The sequence below is a fragment of the Rhinoderma darwinii genome, chromosome 11 (genome assembly GCF_050947455.1).
Source record: "Rhinoderma darwinii isolate aRhiDar2 chromosome 11, aRhiDar2.hap1, whole genome shotgun sequence".
Classification (NCBI taxonomy): domain Eukaryota; kingdom Metazoa; phylum Chordata; class Amphibia; order Anura; family Rhinodermatidae; genus Rhinoderma; species Rhinoderma darwinii.
Window position 1 is genome coordinate 54275945 of NC_134697.1, and position 19821 is coordinate 54295765.

At 40.7% G+C, this 19821-nt stretch overlaps 1 protein-coding gene across 1 annotated transcript; it reads left to right on the plus strand.

The window, feature by feature from the left end:
• Nucleotides 1-579: 579 nt before the first annotated feature.
• On the plus strand, nt 580-9333 carry LOC142662956 (beta-microseminoprotein-like). Its single transcript, XM_075841250.1, has 4 exons — nt 580-654; nt 3228-3333; nt 5281-5380; nt 9077-9333. The coding sequence occupies exons 1-4, from the start codon at nt 580-582 to the stop codon at nt 9204-9206; spliced, it is 411 nt and encodes a 136-aa protein (XP_075697365.1). The 3' UTR covers nt 9207-9333.
• Nucleotides 9334-19821: the final 10488 nt, after the last annotated feature.

The following is a 19821-nucleotide window of genomic DNA, read 5'->3' on the forward strand; positions in this document are numbered from 1 at the left end:
AGCAGTCTGTCCATAACTAATTTCACCATTGACTTAGATTGAAAAATGACTTGATGGGGTTTATAAACGCAACGTGTCCGCACCGTGTGGACTTATCCTAAGGCCTTATTCACACGAACGTATAATACGTCCGTGCTACGCGCATGGAAATCATGCGCGTCGCACGGACCTATGTTACTGAATGGGGCCGTTCAGACTGTCAGTGAATTTCACGCAACGTATGTGCGCTGCGTGAAACTCATGACATGTCCTATATTTGTCCGTGTTTCACGCTGCACGCACCCATTGAAGTCAATGGGTGCGTGCAAATCGCGCTTGGCACACGGAAGCACTTCCGGGTGCCGCGTGTGATTCGCGCAACAGCAGGAAAAACAATGAATGAAAACAAAAAAAGCACCACGTGCTTTTCTGTTTGTAAACATAAAACCAGTGTCATCATGATGCCGGCTGCGCGAAAATCACACAGCCACGCACCATATGCTGATGACTAACGGAACTTTTGCACGCGCAAAACGCAGCGTTTTTTTGCGAGCGCAAAATGGACACGTCCGTGTGAATAAGGCCTAAGAGTAAGGCCACATGCAGCAGCTGCCGGTTTTACAGCAAATCAACGCAGTTATTAAAGAAATTATCATTGATTGCATATTTTTGCAGGTAAACATTAGTTAAGTCAGCAAAAAAGTGCATGGACATTAACCGTCATTTAACCCCTTCCCGCTGTGCGCCGTAATAGTTCCGCTGCACTATTAGGCCAAATCCACACTATGCATATTACATGTGAATTTGCCCCCCGGATTTTCTTGCGGCAAATCTGCAGCGTAATACAGTACCAGAAAAGTAAACGATATTTCAAGTAATCTTATCTACATGTTGCAGGTATTTTCAGCACATAAGTTGACCTGAGGTGCGTAATTTAAAATTCGCAGCATGTCAATTTATCTTGCGTTTCCACCTGCGAATTATATCTGACAATTTATTTTTTTTTTAAAACGCACCAAAATCTGCAGCATAAAACCGCATCTACTTCAGCATCAAGTTGTAAAAACCGCAATTATTAGGTGCGAATTTTGCCTAATTACCAAATTATGCAACGTGTGTGCATGTAGCCTAACGGCGCAGTGATGGTAACTTGCGGGTGTCCGCTGTATAATACAGCCAACACCCTGCTCTAAAGGCCCTTTTACACTGGAAAAATTATAGGGCAAACGAGCGTTCATAGAAATTATTCGTTCATCGACTAATTGCATTGTTTTAAATGTATAAACTTTTAGGCTGAGTTCACACGGGTTGGATACGCTGCGTAAAAGCAAGCAGTGTATCCGCCCTGTGCGCCGCAGGGAATTCTGGGTGAATGTCGACTGCGGAAAACTGCAGCAAGCCGGCCTTCTAGCACGTGATTGGTTGCAGCGGCGGTCACATGAGATGAAACGTCATCCCAGGAGGCCACACTGGAGGGAGGAACACAGACTTCTGGGTAAGTATGAGGTTTTAGTTTTTTTCCTGAGTGTGTTTTGCGGTGGAATCGCTGCGTACCTGCCGTAAAAAACAACTCCTATTTGTTGTGAGATATACCTCAAATTGAATTCAATGGGCAAAACTCACAACAAATAAGCAGCGTTTACGCAAATACGATTGACATGCTGTGGATTAAAATTCCTCACCGTAGGTCAAATTCTGAGCGTTTTTTCCGCTCAATATTAATGCAGCGTGTGGATGAGATTTGCTTTATCTCATCCACTTTGCTGCTGCTGTAATTGCTGTGGACTTTCCGCAACGTATGCCGTTGTGGAAAAAAACACAATATTTACGCAACGTGTGAACTGATCCTTATCATTGTCGGCAGCACATCTCCTGATGCCGACACAGTAGAACTGTATGGGGTCAAGCGATCTGAGTAGCTGATAGAGGATTGCCTACACTGGATACAATTGTATCCAGTTCTCAGCTAGGAGCAGGACTAGCCCTTGCATGGGTCAGTTCAGACATTGCGTAAATACTGAAACCCCCACCATTCGCTAGAATGAAGTATCTGAAGCACTCGTGTGAGCGCTCAGCTGCTTCCTTTCTGTTCGACTTTTTTCTGGAAAGCTGATGTATCTGAGTACAGGTTCATAGTCTTTGTATTGAGTCCGTACACTGATACATTTATTTCTGGAAAAAGCCGAACAGACACGAAGCAGCTGAGCGCTCACACGAGCACTTCAGCTGCTTTGTTCTAGAGATTGGTGGGGGTCTCCATGCTCGGACCCCCACCAATCCAAACTTCTGACGTGTCCCTATGACATGTCAGAAGTTTGTCGAACGTTTAGGCTATGTTCACACGAGCGCATTACGTCCGTAATTGACGGACGTATTTCGGCCGCAAGTACCGGACCGAACACACTGCAGGGAGCCGGGCTCCTAGCATCATAGTTATGTAGGACGCTAGGAGTCCCTGCCTCGCTGCAGGACAACTGTCCCGTACTGAAAACATGATTACAGTACCTAGACAATAGATTCAAAATTGGAGCTGTCCAGCAGCCCTGTAGCTCAATGAGAAGAGCAACTGCCTTGGGACACAGGAGTTTCTGGGTTGAAATCCTGACATATTGTGTGCGACTACATGCTACCTGCGCTTCTATTTAATGTAAGTGAGATTGTCAGATCTCTATGTTCAAGTGGAGATAAAGTACTGTCTTCAGCCTCCACCACCTACCTTTCCTACACAGGCCAGTTCTATCTATCTCTCATTTCTACAGTATCTATCTTTTGAAGTCACTGGCTTGGTTATCTCCATAACTCCCATAGAGTTCAGTGGAGAGGGCAACGTGCTACCACTCCTATATCTGGCTGTGATAGGAGGTAAGGTGAGGTCTGGATTCCAGAGATGGGATAATTTTTGTTGGCTCATTGGCCTCCCCCCAACCTTAATTCAGCCTTTATGTTTAGGCCACTGCTTAGCAAAAAGTGTAACTGAGAACAATTCTAGCTCATTTGTACAAATCCCATCCACTCTGTGGCTAGTGTATTATGGTGCAGAAAATTTGCAGTGTTTACGCTACGTGAAGATGTACCCTTAATGGTTTTTTCCACCAGATACTCATCCTGACCTCTTTGTCATTTCAAAAACTATGTACATTGCATTTTGTTTGAAAGTTTTGTGAAAATCTAAAATATTGGGTTCAGGAGGCGCAACTTGTGTTTTGTAATATGTAATCCGCATATATTGTCTCTTTTCTTTCTTGCAGAAGATCCTTTTGGCTCTCTGTGTTGTGCTTGCAGTGTCTGTTGCACTGTCTAGTGCTCAGTGCTTTACTGGTTCCTTGACGTTTGATGTGAAAACCAGAAAAACAGGTAAAGGAAAGTTACCATCTATCAGTGAAGTATACAAAAATGTTAGTTGTAAGGGTATGTTCACACGCAGTAACCAGAAAAGTCTGAAAATACAGAGCTGTTTTCGCCTGATTCGATTTTCAGACTTTTTTTAACAACTCGCGTTTTTCGCTGCCATTTTTGGAGCTGTTTTTCAATGGAGTCAATGAAAAACGCCTCCAAAAATGTCCCAAGAAGTGTCCTGCACTTTTGACGAGCCATCATTTTACGCGCCGTATTTTGACAGCAACAAGTAAAATAAAGGGAAAATTACATCGTAATTGCCATTGAAAGCAATGGCCAGTTTTTTCAGGTGTAATTAGAGGCGTAAAACGCCCGAATTACATATGAAAACCGTGCATGTAAACATAACCTCACACTCAACTAGAGGTCCAACCAACATCACTTTATCAAAAACAGCAGGGGCAGGACAATTTCAAATTTTTTCACGAGTCAGGAAATATTATAAATTATACACTAACTGTTTAATTAAAAAAAAAAAAAACATGTTTTGCTGGCAACACATTCCCTTTAAGGAGAATTGGTGTAAATACCCGCACCCCCCTGGCTCCGATATGTCAGGGCGTGTGACGTAAACACATTATTCTACCGTGGTACTATAGAGGCAGGAGGTTAATTAATGTTGCTACGGGAAGCAAGGAGCACGTCCCGACAAACTCCGCAAATCTAATGGAGCTGCATCTATCTCAGACTGGAGAGGAAAAAATGGGCTACTCCCATATGTATTCAAAATATAAATTCAATCCAAACACTTTCTCAGAATTATGACTTTTTTTATCTGCGCAATGTGCCATTTTTTTTCTTTTTAATGGCCCCCAGGGCTATTTCATACTTGCACAACCCCACGTAATGCAGCGAAAACATATACTGTTTAAAATGGATCTCCAGTGTGACCTAAAAATAACAGTGTATACGTCCCTCAGGGTATCTGATATTTCTAGTTTATCACTCCAAAGGCTGACATAAATCACTGCATGGAGTTTAGTGTAAATAGGAGGTGCCAAAAATAAAGTGTGAAAACTGTTGCTACGAATCTCTAAAGCCTGTGTGACCTAATGAATCAAATTATAGCTCCATGGCTGCTAAAAATGGTGACTATAACTTACATTTCTAGGTCCAGCTACAAGAGTTGAAACAGAAAATCAGAAACTTAACTGGTTGACAAAAAAAAATAAATCACAGAAGCGAGTAAATTAACAAGAATTCTCATCACCTCTTAGTTTCTGAGGATGGATGTGCTTTAACGGGGTTGCCTTTTAATTATAAGCCGTCCTGACAACCAGCTGACCGCTATAGGCCTCCACATTTCCCCGTAGTGCCTGTCACAGGAAATATGTGGCTTTACATGGCACACATTCAAATGAATCACCGAACATATAATACAAGGCCAGGCAGAGCTGGAGCTGCTCTTTCTTAGCATCTCTCCGGTCTGGCTAATAGGGCATCTGTATGACCTAATAGGACATATGGACAGGGCAAGACTTTGAGACCACCTCTTAAAGAAACTGCAGCATGGGTCACTACGAAACTGCAAGGCTTATAATAATTTGCTTTTCAGTCGACTTTTTGGCAGATCCCCCTACTTTTGTTATTCACTTTCTATATTACCTCTACAATAATATATTTCATTGCTGTAAATATAGTGTGTGTGTGTGTGTGTGTGTGTGTGTGTGTGATATATATATAATTTATATATACATATGATTTTTATTTTTGAAGTAGTCCGTCTTATATACAATTTTTGATTTCTGTTACTTGAGTATATATTTTATGCCTATTGTTCCAACAGGACAAATCTATGCTAGATGACAAACTGGGAAAATGCATAGATCCTGTAGTACATTGTTCTTTTCCATTAAACATGTTTTTTTTGCTCCATTTGTTTAATTTCATGCTTTTATATTTCAGCCTGTGAGCATGGAGGACAAATGCACCAAGTAGGCACAGTGTGGACTTCAGAATGTCAAGAATGTTCATGTACTAAACGCGGACTGTCCTGCTGTTCAACGTAGGTCATAAAGCTTTTTGTTGACTTTGGTTTTATTTTAAGGAAACTTAGTTAAATAGTAGTAATAAGCTACGTTTCAAGGCTTTCTATGGGGATCACCATGACTTACATGGTATTGTCACCTATAGAGGGCAGTAAAGCAAATGTTTTCTGTCTCCTGAAAAATGGCTATTTTGCATATTTTTCCCTCAATGTCTTTATACATTCTTGCTTGATCTCCACAAGAAGATCTAATATCTAATGGAGGCTGTTTACGTAGCAAGAACCCTACTGCCTGGATGATGTTTTATCCCATGTGACCTGCGCTGCAGCCAATCACATCCTGCAGCGGTCTACTGGGCTGAAACGTCATCCAAGGAGGCTGAATGCTCAGCTCAGCAGTTTTCCGCAGCGGTCATTCCAGGCGAAAACTCCACCACAGTTTAGTGCTCTTTTTTTTTTTTTTTTTTTTTTTTCCCGCCCGAATTTCCCTGAGGCCACCAGGGCGGATACCTGATACGGCGGCCTGGTACCAAATGAACTGCGGCCCAGTAGTTGGGGGGGGGGGGTCAGTGCACTAGGGGACTTCACTATGCGCTTTTTTGATCGCTGCTATAATGCTTTGATATATTTAGGCAATAATGCTCTGGTATACCATCAGTGTAAATCTGACAGGCAATCTATTAGCACGTGCCTTCTAATAGGCATATGCCCAGGGCAGACTTGGGGGGGGGGAGACTCTATCAGGCCCCCAGCTGCCATTGCACCTCATCGGAGGCCCGCGATTGCATTTGCGGGCCACCGATGGGTGAGAGGGGGAGCACCCTCCATCTGTAAATTATTTAAATGCCACAGTCTCTATTGATACTGATCACCAGACAGCTGAGCCTGGGCTCCAGCCTGCACGGGACACCCGTGCAGTACTTAGATTGGGCCGGTGCGAAATGGTGACTGCCCACCGACTAGGTCATCAGTATATGATCGGTGCGGGTCTGACACCCAGACCCTGCATGGATCAGATGCCTGCAGGCACCGGATGTCATTGCATAGTATGCAGTGTACGGAGCCATTGGCCATGCTGCAGAACTGCAGCTCTGCTTCTATTCACCAGAATTTCCAGCATGGACTTCCAGAGCCAGTAGAAACCGCTAATTGGTGCGGGGTTCGGGTGTCAGACCCGCAACGATCATACACTGATGACTTATCAGGTAGATAGGTTATCAGTTATCTGGTAGTGGACAACCCCTTTAAGTTAATTAGTAGCTAGCTGGAGCAGCAATAAACCGTAAAATAGCTTTTGGAAAAGAAGAGTTGGGAGGACAATAGTAAATAATATAATAATGAAGGATAAAATAATAACAAATGGTGAAGATGAGTGGACTCCTATACGAAAAAAGTTTCAAATGTAAGTTGTGTGTGGGCGTAAGCAATCCAGGGGAACCGGATTTTCAAAAATGTATCGTGATTCCATAAGGATGCATGTATGTTTATTATTAATCAAAAATCTATCTACAAGGTGTGTTTGAAAAAGATGCAACTATTGTTCATGAGCGGGTTTGGTATTGCAGTTCAGCCCCTTTTACTTAACAGCTCGTTGACGACAATGGAGCTGTTTGTAGTCTCATACAATCCCATTGCAAATTTAATGCCACCTATAGATGGCATCACTATCTATTTAAGTGTAAATTCTGCATGTTTTAATTATCATCAAAGTTATGTTTACCTCTTATTACTATTTCTGTAATGTTTGCATAGTAAGGTTTAGTTTCTACTACCTTTTCTGACCAATGAGATTTAATTTATGAGGTAATTGTCAGTTAAGGGAGGGGGTCATCTGTTCGTGTGAATCTGATCTAAGGGATGAAGATCATGAAATGTTATATACGTCCGTGTGCTGTCAGTGAAAACAAAATACCGCACGCGCACCTATGCAACTCAATGGGGCAATTCAGACATCAGTGATTTTTCACGCAGCATGTTTCCGTTATGTGAAACTGACTGCATGTCCTATTCTGGTGCGTTTTTGCAGATCACACGCCCATTGAAGTCAATGGGTGCGTAAAGATCACGGACAGCCCACGGACGTAATGCGTGACTCACAGACAGCACACTGATCAGCTGCTAAAGAAATGCTGAGAAAATAAATAAATAAAAATGTGCACCAACACTGACCTCAAACTGTTTCCACACGAAACACACACTGAGGCACACAAAACGGCAAAGCCGGAAAAAAACGCTGCATTTTTTACGGACGCAACTGACCCGTTCGTTTGAATCTGGCATTAGAGTGGAGAGCGGTTACAAAGAGTCTCTGATTTTGGTGGAACTATCCTGTCCTGCATTAGACAGCCCATTTATTTGAATAGACCATGTCTAATGCTTCAGTTCTCTTCCCCTGGCACTGCAAGGAAATTGAAGACTCCCTGTACTGCCAGGTTTAGCCACAGACTGCAGCTGTGTGCTGGGCTTCCGAGCAGGCGGACGCTTTAGGATCGGTCAGGGGTGGGATTCAAATTTTTAACAGATTCCCTGTTCTGTAGACAAGGACCTGTGCCGGGGGGGGGGGGGGGGGGTCGCAGTGTTTTGCAGTGCATCACGCCATGGAAAATTCTAATAAAATAAAACCATTACAATATTACAAATACCCCCTATATTCAAGTGGACTCGAAATAAAGAGCCATAAGTTGTTGTTTGTTTTTTTTTATATAGAGAAAGCTGTTTTTTGAAGGACAAGTTGTAGCTTTCATTGGGGTACATAGAACTTATTGCTTTTTATTTGGGTGGGGGGATTCAACAAAAAATAGCAATTCAGGCAGCAGTGTAGCTATAGAGGGTGCAAGGGTAGCACTTGAACCCAGCCCTGTGCTTGAGGGGGCCCAAAGACCCCCCCCCCCTTACCACACGGGAAAACACCAGTGTCATAAATGGCACATGGTTGCTGGGGACACTGTTAAAATTCTTGTGCCCTAATGCAAAATCTTTAAGTTCCCCCTCGGAATTTAGGCAATTTTTTTTAGCTGTTCACTGTGGTGAAAAAATAACTTCATTTTATAATACAGGTCATTGTGATTCATCCAATGCCAATAATGTATCAATTTGTTTAAATGTATTATTTTTGCCAATAAAAAAAACCTTTTAGAAGTGAATCCCTTCAGAAATTTTAAGGCAGGTTTTGACCTGGCTTCAATTTTTTTTTTGTTGCAATTTCCATGGTGTTTTTCGCCTGCGCCCATTGGGCACTGCGGCCAAAAAGCCCTGTGAAAAGCTTTCTCTGCCTCTCATTGATTTTCATGTTTTTTTTTGGCGCTGATTCCGACGCGACCTCCACGTCAAAGTCCACTCCAAAAAACTGAACTGGGCCTAATCACGTCAGCACCTGTCCTCCGTGGAAAAACCTGCGTGAACAGTACAGATGTAGCTTTCCTTCTCTACTTAACGCATTAAATACACAGTGGCAAGATCCTTCGCTTGACTTTTTCAATGGCCTTTGTGTGATATCACGCTGCAGCACATTATCAGTAAAGAGGGCTACATCCGAATCTAAAAGTGGTTGCAATATTTAACTGTTTAAGTCTCCGTTGTGTGACAAACTTTTGTAGCCCTACCCATTATACTACAAATGTCTATTTTGATGCCATGTTAAAATAAATAGATCTCTATCTCTAATATATGTAATTTATTTATTTTTTGTGACTTTTTTTTATTTTTTTCTTACAGGATAAAAACTCCAGTTAACTATGATAAGGAGAACTGTGAATCAGTTTTTAATGCGGAATCCTGTAGTTACACAGTGACCAGAAAGGATAATCCATCTGAAAAATGTGAGGTCATGGGAATGGTTGGATAACACATCTGACAACGTCCTTCAGTCCAGCTTTACTGTTTCCATAACCTTAATTTCTTCCAGTTACCTTGCAAAAGTAACTACTAGTTGTTCCAGTCTTCATAATATGGAAACACTATGTATCAATAAATGTGTGCAATAAATCTTAATAATCAAGCATACGTATCACAAATTATGGAAAATCTCAGTTGATGTTTTATATTATCTAGCCCCATTTAATTGTTATTTTTTTTTTTTGGGAAGAAGTGGAAAATGTATTATATACACAACCTTATAAGTAATATACACCAGTTAGCTATAACAGTAAAATTTCCTGCCTAATATTGTGTAGGTCTCCCTAGTGTCCCGCCAAAACAGCAGTGACCCATTGAGGTATGGACCTCTGAAGGCGTCCTGTGGTATCTGGCACCAAGACATTAGCAGCAGATCCTTTGAGGCCGGATTCACACGAGCGTGTGCGTTTTGCCCGCGCAAAAAACGCAGCGTTTTGCGCGCGCAAAAGGCACTTGACAGCTCCGTGTGTCATCCCCGTATGTTGTGCGGCTGCGTGACACTCCGTTTGGATGTTTGTAAACAGAAAAGCACGTGGTGCTTTTCTATTTTCATTCATCCTTTTCACAGCTGTTGCGCGAATCACGCTCATCCCACGGAAGTGCTTCCGTGTGGTGTGCGTGATTTTCACGCACCCATTGACTTCAATGGGTGCGTGATGTGCGAAATACGCCCAAAGAATGGAAATGTCGTTACTTTTTCGCAGCGGACTCACGCTGCGTAAAAATCACCAACTGTCTGCACTGCCCCATAGACTAATATAGGTCCGTGCAACACGCGTGAAAATCACGCGCGTTGCACGGACGTATATCCCGTTCATCTGAATAAGCCCTTAGTCCTATATTTTGCGAGGTGGGGTCTCCATGGATCGTACTTGTTTTTCCAGCACATCCCACAGATGCTCGATCGGATTCAGATCTCAGTAATTTGGAGGCCAAATCAAAAACCTTGAACTCTTTACAACATTTGTCCAGGATTGGTTTGAGGACATGACAGTGTGTCAGCATTATCCTACTGAAAGAGGGCACTGCCAGTAGGGAATATCATTGCTATGAAGGTGGATACTTGGTCTGCAACAATGTTTAGGTAGGTGGTACGTGTCAATGTAACATCCATGAACGTGAATGCCAAAGCCAGAACATCACACTGCCTCCTGCTGCTTGCCTACTTCCAATAGTGCATTCTGGTGCCATCTCTCTTCCCAGGTAGGCGAGGCACACACCTGGCCATCCACATGATGTAAAATAAAATGGGATTCATCAGTCTAGTTCTGATGCTCACACGCCCATTGTAGGCACTTTGAGCGGTGGACAGCGGTCAGCATGGGCACCCTAACAAGTCTGCTGTTGGGTAGTCCCAAACGCAGCAAGCTGCGATGCACTGTGTTCTGACACATTTCTATCATAGCCAGCATTCCTTTATTTTTTATTTTTTTTATATATATCCATTTGTGCCACAATAGTTCCTCTGAGGTCAACCAGTTGGACTAGCCTTTGCTCCCCATGCACATCAGTGAGCTGATGATCCTATCACCTTGTCTTTTCTTGGACCACTTTTGGTAGGAACTAACCACTGCACACTAGAAACAGCCCACAAACCCTGCTGTTTTGGAGATGCTCTCGCCCAGTCATCTAACCATCACAGCACTGCCTTTGTCAAAGTCGCTCAGAACCTTACGCTTGCCCATTTTTCCTGCTTCTAACACATCAACTTCAAGACTGATCACTTGCTGCCTAACTTATCCCACTTCTTGACAGATGCTATAATGAGATAATCTGTTATTCTATTCACCGGTCAGTGGTTTTCACCCCTTTGGAACATCTGCCATATATTTACAGTGTAGGTTGGGTGGGGGAGTATGGAGCTGGCACATGCTCATTATTTAACCCACACCGTGAATGCTGCAACATAAATTAAACCGCCAGAATCGTTTTTTTTTTTGGTCACCTCCTCTCCCACAAAAAAATGGAATAAAAAGTGATCAAAAAGTCTCAGGTACCTCAAAGTGGTACCAATAGAAACCCTGCAAAAACCTAAGCCCTCATACCACTCAAAAGGCAGAATAATAAAAAATGGAGGAATTGCTGTTTTTGGGGGGGGGGGGGGGGTTCACATCCCACCCCAAAAATATATATATTTTTTTTTCCAGTACATTATATGGTACAATAAATGATGCCCTGAAACTACAACTTGTTCCACAAAAAACAAGCAATCATACGGCTATGTTGATGGAAAAATAAAACTGCTATGGCTTTTGGAAGGTGAAGAGGAAAAAGACAGAAGTGAAAACCTGAAAAAAATAGCTGTGACGGGAAGGGGTTAATATTGCTAAACAGGGTATCTGTATAGCTCAGAATAAGTTGCAGTATTTGCTGTAAACGAAAGATTGTGATAATTATCTAAAAAGTATCCAAAAATATCCTGTGACCTACTTAAAAGGTCTACTTTCTAAATGCTGTTTTGAATACTTTGAGGGGTGCAGTTTTTAAAATAGGGTGATTAATGGGAGGATTTAAATTTATTGTCCTGTCAAACCAACTTCAGAACTGAAATGGTCCCTAAAAATAAAAAATAAAGTTTTTGAATTTGTCTTTAAAATGTGAAAAATTGTTGCTAAATTTATAAGACTTCTAACTTCCTAAAAAAATTAATAAAAGGACATTTAACCCCTTAATGACAGCCTATTTAAAAACTTAATGACCAAGATATTTTTTTAAGTTTTTTTTTTTTCAATCTCATTCCAAGAGCTATAACTTTTATTTATTTTTGCATTGACATAGCTGTGTAAAGACTTGCTTTTTTGTGGGACAAGTTGTATTTTTTTTAATAGCACCATTTTGGGGTACATATAATTTGATTAACTTTTTTTGGGGGTAATAGAAAAAAAAACGCAATTTCGCCACTTCCGTGACCATTGAGATCAATGGTGACTGAAACGGAAGCTGTGGTTTCACTTTCACTTTCCGTTGCGGGGTTCACCCAATGGAAACCTTTGACGGAACCCCGGAACGAAAACGAACGGTGATGTGAACAGGCCCTAAAAGTATGAATACATTAAAATGTAGAAAGTGACAACATAAATAAATAAAAAATTTGTTTACGTTATATTAAAAGCAATATAATAAAAAATAAAATAAAAACAAAATTAAAAAAAATGACTACTTCCGGCCATATGTTCAACGAAGGCGCAAGGAAGAGTAGCGTAGGCGGCAAGAACTTTGGTAGACCAGCGGAGGCAGGAGCAGGTAAGTTATGTTCGGGTATGATGTGCGACTGTGTGATACTGTCTGCTGAGCTGTAGAACCTCCTACCACTGTGCAGTCGCTGAGAAAATGGCGGAACACAGAGTAGGAGGTTTGAAGACCTTCAAACCCCTCCCTTTCCTGGCACTAGCCAGAAGAAGGGTGGGGGATTGTGTGAGGACACTAGAGGAGAGTGTGTCCACCCCAAATTTGCAGCATAAATCAATGAGGTTACTTTATTACAGTGACCGTGCTGCAATTTTGGGAACTGCTCCCTCAAGTGGCCAGCACATGGAAATGTTATAAATTAGAATCTAATTTATAATATTTCTTGACTTGTGAAAAAATTAAATCAATGTGTAATCACTTATGTACTAATTGTTTAACTGGAAAAAAAATATATAGCTACACATTCCCTTTAATTTACATAGATAAACTTCTGTATACCAGTATGTTAACTTCAATTTATCGCCACCAAAGCCTAGGGAGATTCATAGTGTGTGTGTGTGTGTGTGTGTGTGTAAGTATATATATACGCCATGCAGAGTCCCGTCCCCCCTGTAGGTAACGCCATGCAGATTCCCCCCCCCCCCCCTGTAGGTAACGCCATGCAGAGTCCCCCCCTGTAGGTAACGCCATGCATCCCCTATCCACAGGATGATGAGAAAAAATACTTTTTTCTTTGTGCACAATGCAAATAAATATATATAATTTTGACTATGTAATTTTCTTCTTTTTTTTAAAATATATATATATAATCTATCTCTCACTGGTAAAATTAACCTAGCCTAAAAATTCTAGACTGTTCATGTCTTTGACAGTGGGCAGACTTACAAAATCAGCAAGGGATCAAATACTTATTTCCTTCACTGTACATGTCAAAAATGTCAATGACCCACAAATGTCAATGACCCTCATCTTGTTCTGTTGAGATGTCTGCTTCTGAGAAAGCTGGGTGACCATTACAACTTCCACAGAAGTAGTCCTTAACCTTTCAATAACGGGGTTTAGTCTGGGGTCTGTATTTATTCAGAGGTCTGGTCTGGGGATGGCTGCAGAAACGAGGGGTGAAAGATGTCTGTGAAAACTCTGCTATCGTCAGAAGAAGTCATTATGACGGTCTGGGCTGGATGGAGAAGAAAAGGAAAGAGATCAGCGAAGATGTCACCTTTGAGTCACTGGATATGAAGAGAACCTGTCACCCTTCCTGACATGTCCCTTATAGTAAATCCTTGTATTACCCATCTATGCTGTGTTTTGACATTCCTCTGTTATTTCTCAGGAAATGTATGAATAAAGCTTGGCCTACATGGAGACTTTTTAGTGACACAACTAATTAATTTTAACTTTAGAGCTACAGCTGCAGTACAAAGCCATACATTGCGCTGCATGCAATCTTTTGGACTGCAGCTGTCACTCGACAGTTAAAATCAATTACCAAGCAGCTTTTCAAAAAGTCTCCGTGTAGCCCAGATCTAATTGACAATTGTCAATGTTCATATTCCCCTTATCAATAGCATGTGTCCCTACACAGTCTAAGGGCTTATTCACACGTACTAGTGCAAACTCGGATGTGTAAAACGGCAGTTATTTAGTTTATGATCTACAATGACACCCAGATCGTTTTCAACAAGTGACTCTCCCAGTATAGCTCCCCCTAGGGCATATGATGCATGCAGATTGTTGGTACCCAGATGCATGCAAGCGCAACGAAGCTAATAAGGGGCATGGAGAATCTAAGTTATGAGGAAAGATTAAAAGAATTTAACCTATTTAGCCTTGAAAAAAGATGACTAAGGGGGGACATGATTAATTTATATAAATATATGAATGGCACATACAAGAAATATAGTAAAACCTGACACGTCTTCTTTACTGTGAGAACTGTGAATCTATGGAATAGTCTCCGCAGGAGCTGGTCACAGCAGGGACAGTAGATGGCTTTAAAAAAGGCTTAGATAATTTCCTAGAACTAAAAAATATCAGCTTCTATATGAATGTATAGAATTTTTGTTTCATCCCTTCCCTTTTTCCCATCCCTTGGTTGAAATTGATGGACATGTGTCTTTTTTAAACTGTACTAACTATGTAACTATGTAACTATGTATGTAACTAGAAAAACAATATCCAGTTCTAGTTGTAAATCCGCGGAAATAAAAGATATTGTTTTTATCTCGGATCGAGTGTTAGATATCCTCTTTCCATTGCATTGCCTGCTGACGACGCAGAGTATTACTTCTGAGCACCGACAGGATTAAAGGGTGGTGTCCAGAGATATGTGATTGGTGAGCGGACCACATTTTTGCATATTATACAATAGTTTTGTCCCTTTCCATTGTATATCTCTAATATCTGTGGGGAATGGATAAATCATCGCCTCTGAAAATATTCTGAGGTGAAGCCTTGCCTGGGCAGCACTTCACCTGAGGGGAAACCTTTCCCCCATCAGGACTTCACCTGAATCAGTGACTACATGCACAGTAATGCTTTCAATCACTTATTAGATAAAATTAGGAGGCTAGTCGCCTGAACCCATCAGCTATTGCTAGGTGGCTGTCCTTTCCCTAGAGAAAATGTAGTTTCCAGATCATAGATTTCTGCAAACTCTCTTTTGAGAGGGATCGAAACCCCAAGAAAAGGGGAAAATATTAATGGCTAGAAATCCCTTTAGTGGCACACCATGGACTTGTAGTTTTACGAGCTATACATAGTGCGTACTGTAACTTTAAATACTAGATGAATCAAAAAAGTAACGTCCACTCGGTCCAATAAAATCCAAAACTTTAATTCATCACTTTAAACAAAATTAAAACATTCCCAGGGAGTACGCTTACGCATTTCAAGCCAAAAGGGTTCTTAGTCATAGCTGGCTTCCCAAAGCTCTAGGTTCAGAATTTAACCAGGTGGGGAGGATCCCATGTGATTCACTCAAAGAGATTAACTCCTTGCATACCAACTCAAAATATCAAGTCAATTGAAATGCAGACTAATGTGCACAGCCCATGTATACCAGGAGGAAATACATGTTAATGTGCACAGGGGCATATTAGGAGGAAATATAATATGCACGACGTGACACATATCCAATTAAACAGAAACATAATTTGTATCACAAAGTAGTTATCACAGAATAGTTTGTGTAACAGAGAACAAACTTGGGATAAATTTAATTCAAATTGAGTGATAAGAATGTCATATAGTACATGATCCAAATTGGTTATTTCAATATTTGAGAAAAAAAAACAAACAGTAAAAACAGATATATGTAAATATCCCTCAGAAAATGTGTTGAACAGTTTATTGAAAATTCGTTTTATTCAAGCGTATAGTCTAAACTATCTAAGTGGTGCTGAAAGGAAAGCACACCATGCGTCTGATATAAGAGTATAACAGAGAACCATATAAGCTTGGAAGGGGTGCGTTACGGACAGCGCCACTGACTTATTACTAAGGGAATGTGTTATGACATTATATGTGTCACTAGGGGATGCTGAATAAGCAGCGTAATGAATACTTATCCTGAATATAGTAGTATATTGGTTGTTTTAGGGGTGCTGCTGCTAGAATAACACCAAAGTATCTATAAAAAAAAAAGGCAGGACCTAATAGGCTTAACTGTCAGATGAAAAATGACAGTTACTATACGCTGCACAACATAAATAGTGCAGTGTATTGTACTGGGGATCAAAAGATCAGATCTTCAAGTCCCCAGGTAAGTGTGAAAAAAAAGTTAAAAAAAATGTTTAAGGAAAATAAATAAGTAAAATGTTTTAATTACTAAAAACGATAATGATCAAGTACTTTATAATTGAACAAAAAAATTAATTAAGAAAAAACGTTACATAATATGTATCGCCGCATTCGGAAAGGCCTGAACTATAAAAATATCACGTTATTTTTACCGCACAGTGAACACCGTAAAAAATTTAATAGATTACATATACCTTGATGTACTCCGCACAGATTACATATACCCTGATGTACTCCGCACAGATTACATATACCCTGATGTACTCCGCACAGATTACATATAACCTGATGTACTCCACCCAGCTTACATATACCCTGATGTACTCTACACAGCTTACATATACCCTGATGTACTCCGCCCAGCTTACATATCTCCTGATGTACTCCGCCCAGCTTTTATATACCCTGATGTACTCCACCCAGCTTACATATACCCTGATGTACTCCACACAGATTACATATACCCTGATGTACTCCTCACATATTATATATACCCTGATGTACTCCGCACAGATTACATATACCCTGATGTACTCCGCACAGCTTAAATATACCCTGATGTATTCCGCCCAGCTTACATATACCCTGATGTACTCCGCACCGCTTACATATACCCTGATGTCCTCCGCACAGCTTACATATGCCCCCACATTATAAGCTGAAATAGCAAAATATGCGCTCCAAAATTCAAATGGCGCTCCTTCTGAGCCTGACAGTGCGCCCAAACAGCAGTTTATGACCACATATGGGATATTACTGTACTCTGGAGAACCCGCTTAACAATTTATGGGGTGTGTGTCTCCAGTAGTACAGGCTGGGCACAACATATTGGTCACTGAAATGTCACATCAGTGGAAAAATAGCAATTTTCAATCTGCAACATCCATTGTGCACTAATTTCTGCAAAACACTTGTGGGATCAAAATGCTCACAATACCTCTAAATTAATTTCTTCGGGGATGTAGTTTCCAAAATGGGGTAATTTTTCGGGCTTTCCACTGTACTGGTACCTTAGTTCAATACAACATGGTGTCCGAAGACTAATTTTGTAAAATCTCCATTCCAAAAACCAAATTGTACTCCTTGCCTTTAGAGCCTTGCTGTGTCCAAATAGTAGGTTATGACCACATGTGGGGTATTGCCGTACTCAGGAGAAATTGCTTTACAAATGTTGGATGGCTTTTTCTCTTTTATACCTTGTGAAAATTAAAAAATTCTACTTTTTAGTGGAAAAAGTTTGATATTAATTTTTACAGCCTAATTCCAATAAATTCGGCAAAAATACCTGTGGGGTCTAAATGCTCACTATACAACTATATAGATTCCTTAAGGTGTGTAGTTTCGCAAATGGGGTCACTTTTACAGGGCACCTACTGTTTTAGCCCCGCAGGGGCTTTTGAAACGTGACATGGGCACCTGAAAACTATTCCAGTTAAATTTGAGCACCAAGTAGTGCTCCTTCCCTTTTGAGCCCTGCAGTGTGTCCAAAAAGCAGTTTACGATGACTTATGGGGTATTTCCGTAATCAGGAGAAATTGCTTTTCAAATGTTGGGGTGCATTTTCTCTTTTATTCCTTGTAAAAATTAAAATTGTCCACGTTTCAAGGTGAAAAAAATGTAGCTTTTCAATTTCATGGCCTAATTCCACTAAATTTGGCAAAAACTCTGCGTGGTCAAAATGCTCCCTATACACCTAAATAAATTATTTCAGGGGAGTAGTTTCCCAAATGGGGTAGTTTTTCAGGGCTTTCCACTGTACTGGTACCTTAGCTCAATGCAACATGGAGTCAGAAAACTAATTTAGTAAAATCTCCATTCCAGAAGCCAAATTGCACTCATTCCCTTTAGAGCCTTGCTGTGTGTCCAAATAGCATGGTTATGACCACATGTGGGGTATTGCCGTACTCAGGAGAAATTGCTTTACAAATGTTGGGCGGCTTTTTCTCCTTTATCCCTTGTGAAAAGGAAAAAATTCAACTTTATAGTGGAAAAAAAATTATATTCATTTTTGCTGCCTAATTCCAATAAATTCTGCAAAAGAACTGTGGGGTCTAAATGCTCACTAAACAACTAGATAGATTCCCTTAAGGTGTGTAGTTTTCCAAATGGGGTCACTCTTCGGGGGGCCCCTACTGTTTTGGCCCTGCAGGGGCTTTTGAAATGTGACATTGCACTCAAACTATTCCAGCTAAATTTTAGCACCAAATGGTGCTCCTTCGCTTTTGAGCCCTGCAGTGTGTCCAAAAAGCAGTTTACGACGACTTACGGGGTATTGCCGTAATCCGGAAAAATAGCTTTTCCAATGTTGGGGCACTTTTTTTCTCCTTTATTCCTTGTAAAAATTAAAAATGTCCACGTTTTATCGGAAAAAAATTAGCTTTTCAATTTCATGGCCTACTTTCACTAAATTTGGCAAAAAAACTGTGGGGTCAAAATGCTCCCTATACCCCTAGATAAATTCCTTCAGGGGTATAGTTTCCCAAATGGGCTTACTTTTGGGGGTTTCCACTGATTTGGTCCCGCAGGGGCTTTGCAAATGTGACATGGGGCCGCAAACCATTCCAGCAAAATTTGAGCTCCAAAAGCCAAATGGTACTCCTTCCCCTCTAAGCCTTGCCATGTGTCCAAACAGCAGTTTATTGCAACATATGGGGTATTGCTGTGCTCAGAAGAGGTTGCTTTACAAATTTTTGGTGCTTTTTCGCCTTTATTAATTGTGAAAATGGAAAAATCTGAGCTAAAACGACATTTTATTAGAAAAAAAATTAAATTTTCATTTTCACAGCCTAATTACACTAAAGTCAGCAAAAAACTTGTGTGGTCATAATGCTTACAATACCCCTTGATAAATTCCTTGAGGGATGTAGTTTCCCAAATGGGGTCACTTTCTGAGGTTTTCCACTGTTTTAGTCCCACAGGGGCTTTGAAAATGCGACATGGCACCCGAAAACCATTGCAGCAAAACTTGAGCTCCAAAAGCCAAATGGTGCTCCTTCCCTTCTGAGCTCTGCCATGTGTCCAAGTAGCAGTTTATTAACACATATGGGGTATTGCCATAATCGGAAGACATTGCTTTTCAAATGTTGGGATCTTTTTTGTCCTTTATGCCTTGTAAAAGTTGAAATTTCTACGTTTTATTAAAACTTTTATTAAAACTTCGATTTTCATTTTCACAGCCTCAGTCTACTAAATTTAGCAAAAAAACTGTGGGATCAAAATGCTCATTATACCCCTTGATCAATTTCTTGAGGGGTGTAGTTTTCCAAATGGTGTCTTTTTGGGAGTGTTTCCACTGTTTTGGCCCCACAAGACCTCTTCAAACCTGACATAGTGCCTAAAATATATTCTTATAAAAAGAATGCCCCAAAATCCACTAGGTGCTCCTTTGCTTCTGAGGCCGGTGTTTCAGTCCAGTACCACACTATGGCCACATGTGGTATATTTATAAGAACTGCAGAATCTGGGCAATAAATTTGGAGTTTCTCTGGTAAAACCTTCTGTGCTACTAAAAAAAAAATTGATTAAATATGAATTTCTGCAAAAAAAATGAAATTTGTAAATTTTGCCCCTATTTG

Coding starts and splice junctions, on each gene's coding strand:
- LOC142662956 (XM_075841250.1), top strand. CDS start 580: ATGCAGCAGCTGCCGGTTTTACAGCAAATCAACGCAGTTATTAAAGAA. Junction 3,334..5,280: donor TGTGAAAACCAGAAAAACAG/GTAAAGGAAAGT, acceptor TTTATATTTCAG/CCTGTGAGCATGGAGGACAA. Junction 5,381..9,076: donor GGACTGTCCTGCTGTTCAAC/GTAGGTCATAAA, acceptor TTTTTCTTACAG/GATAAAAACTCCAGTTAACT.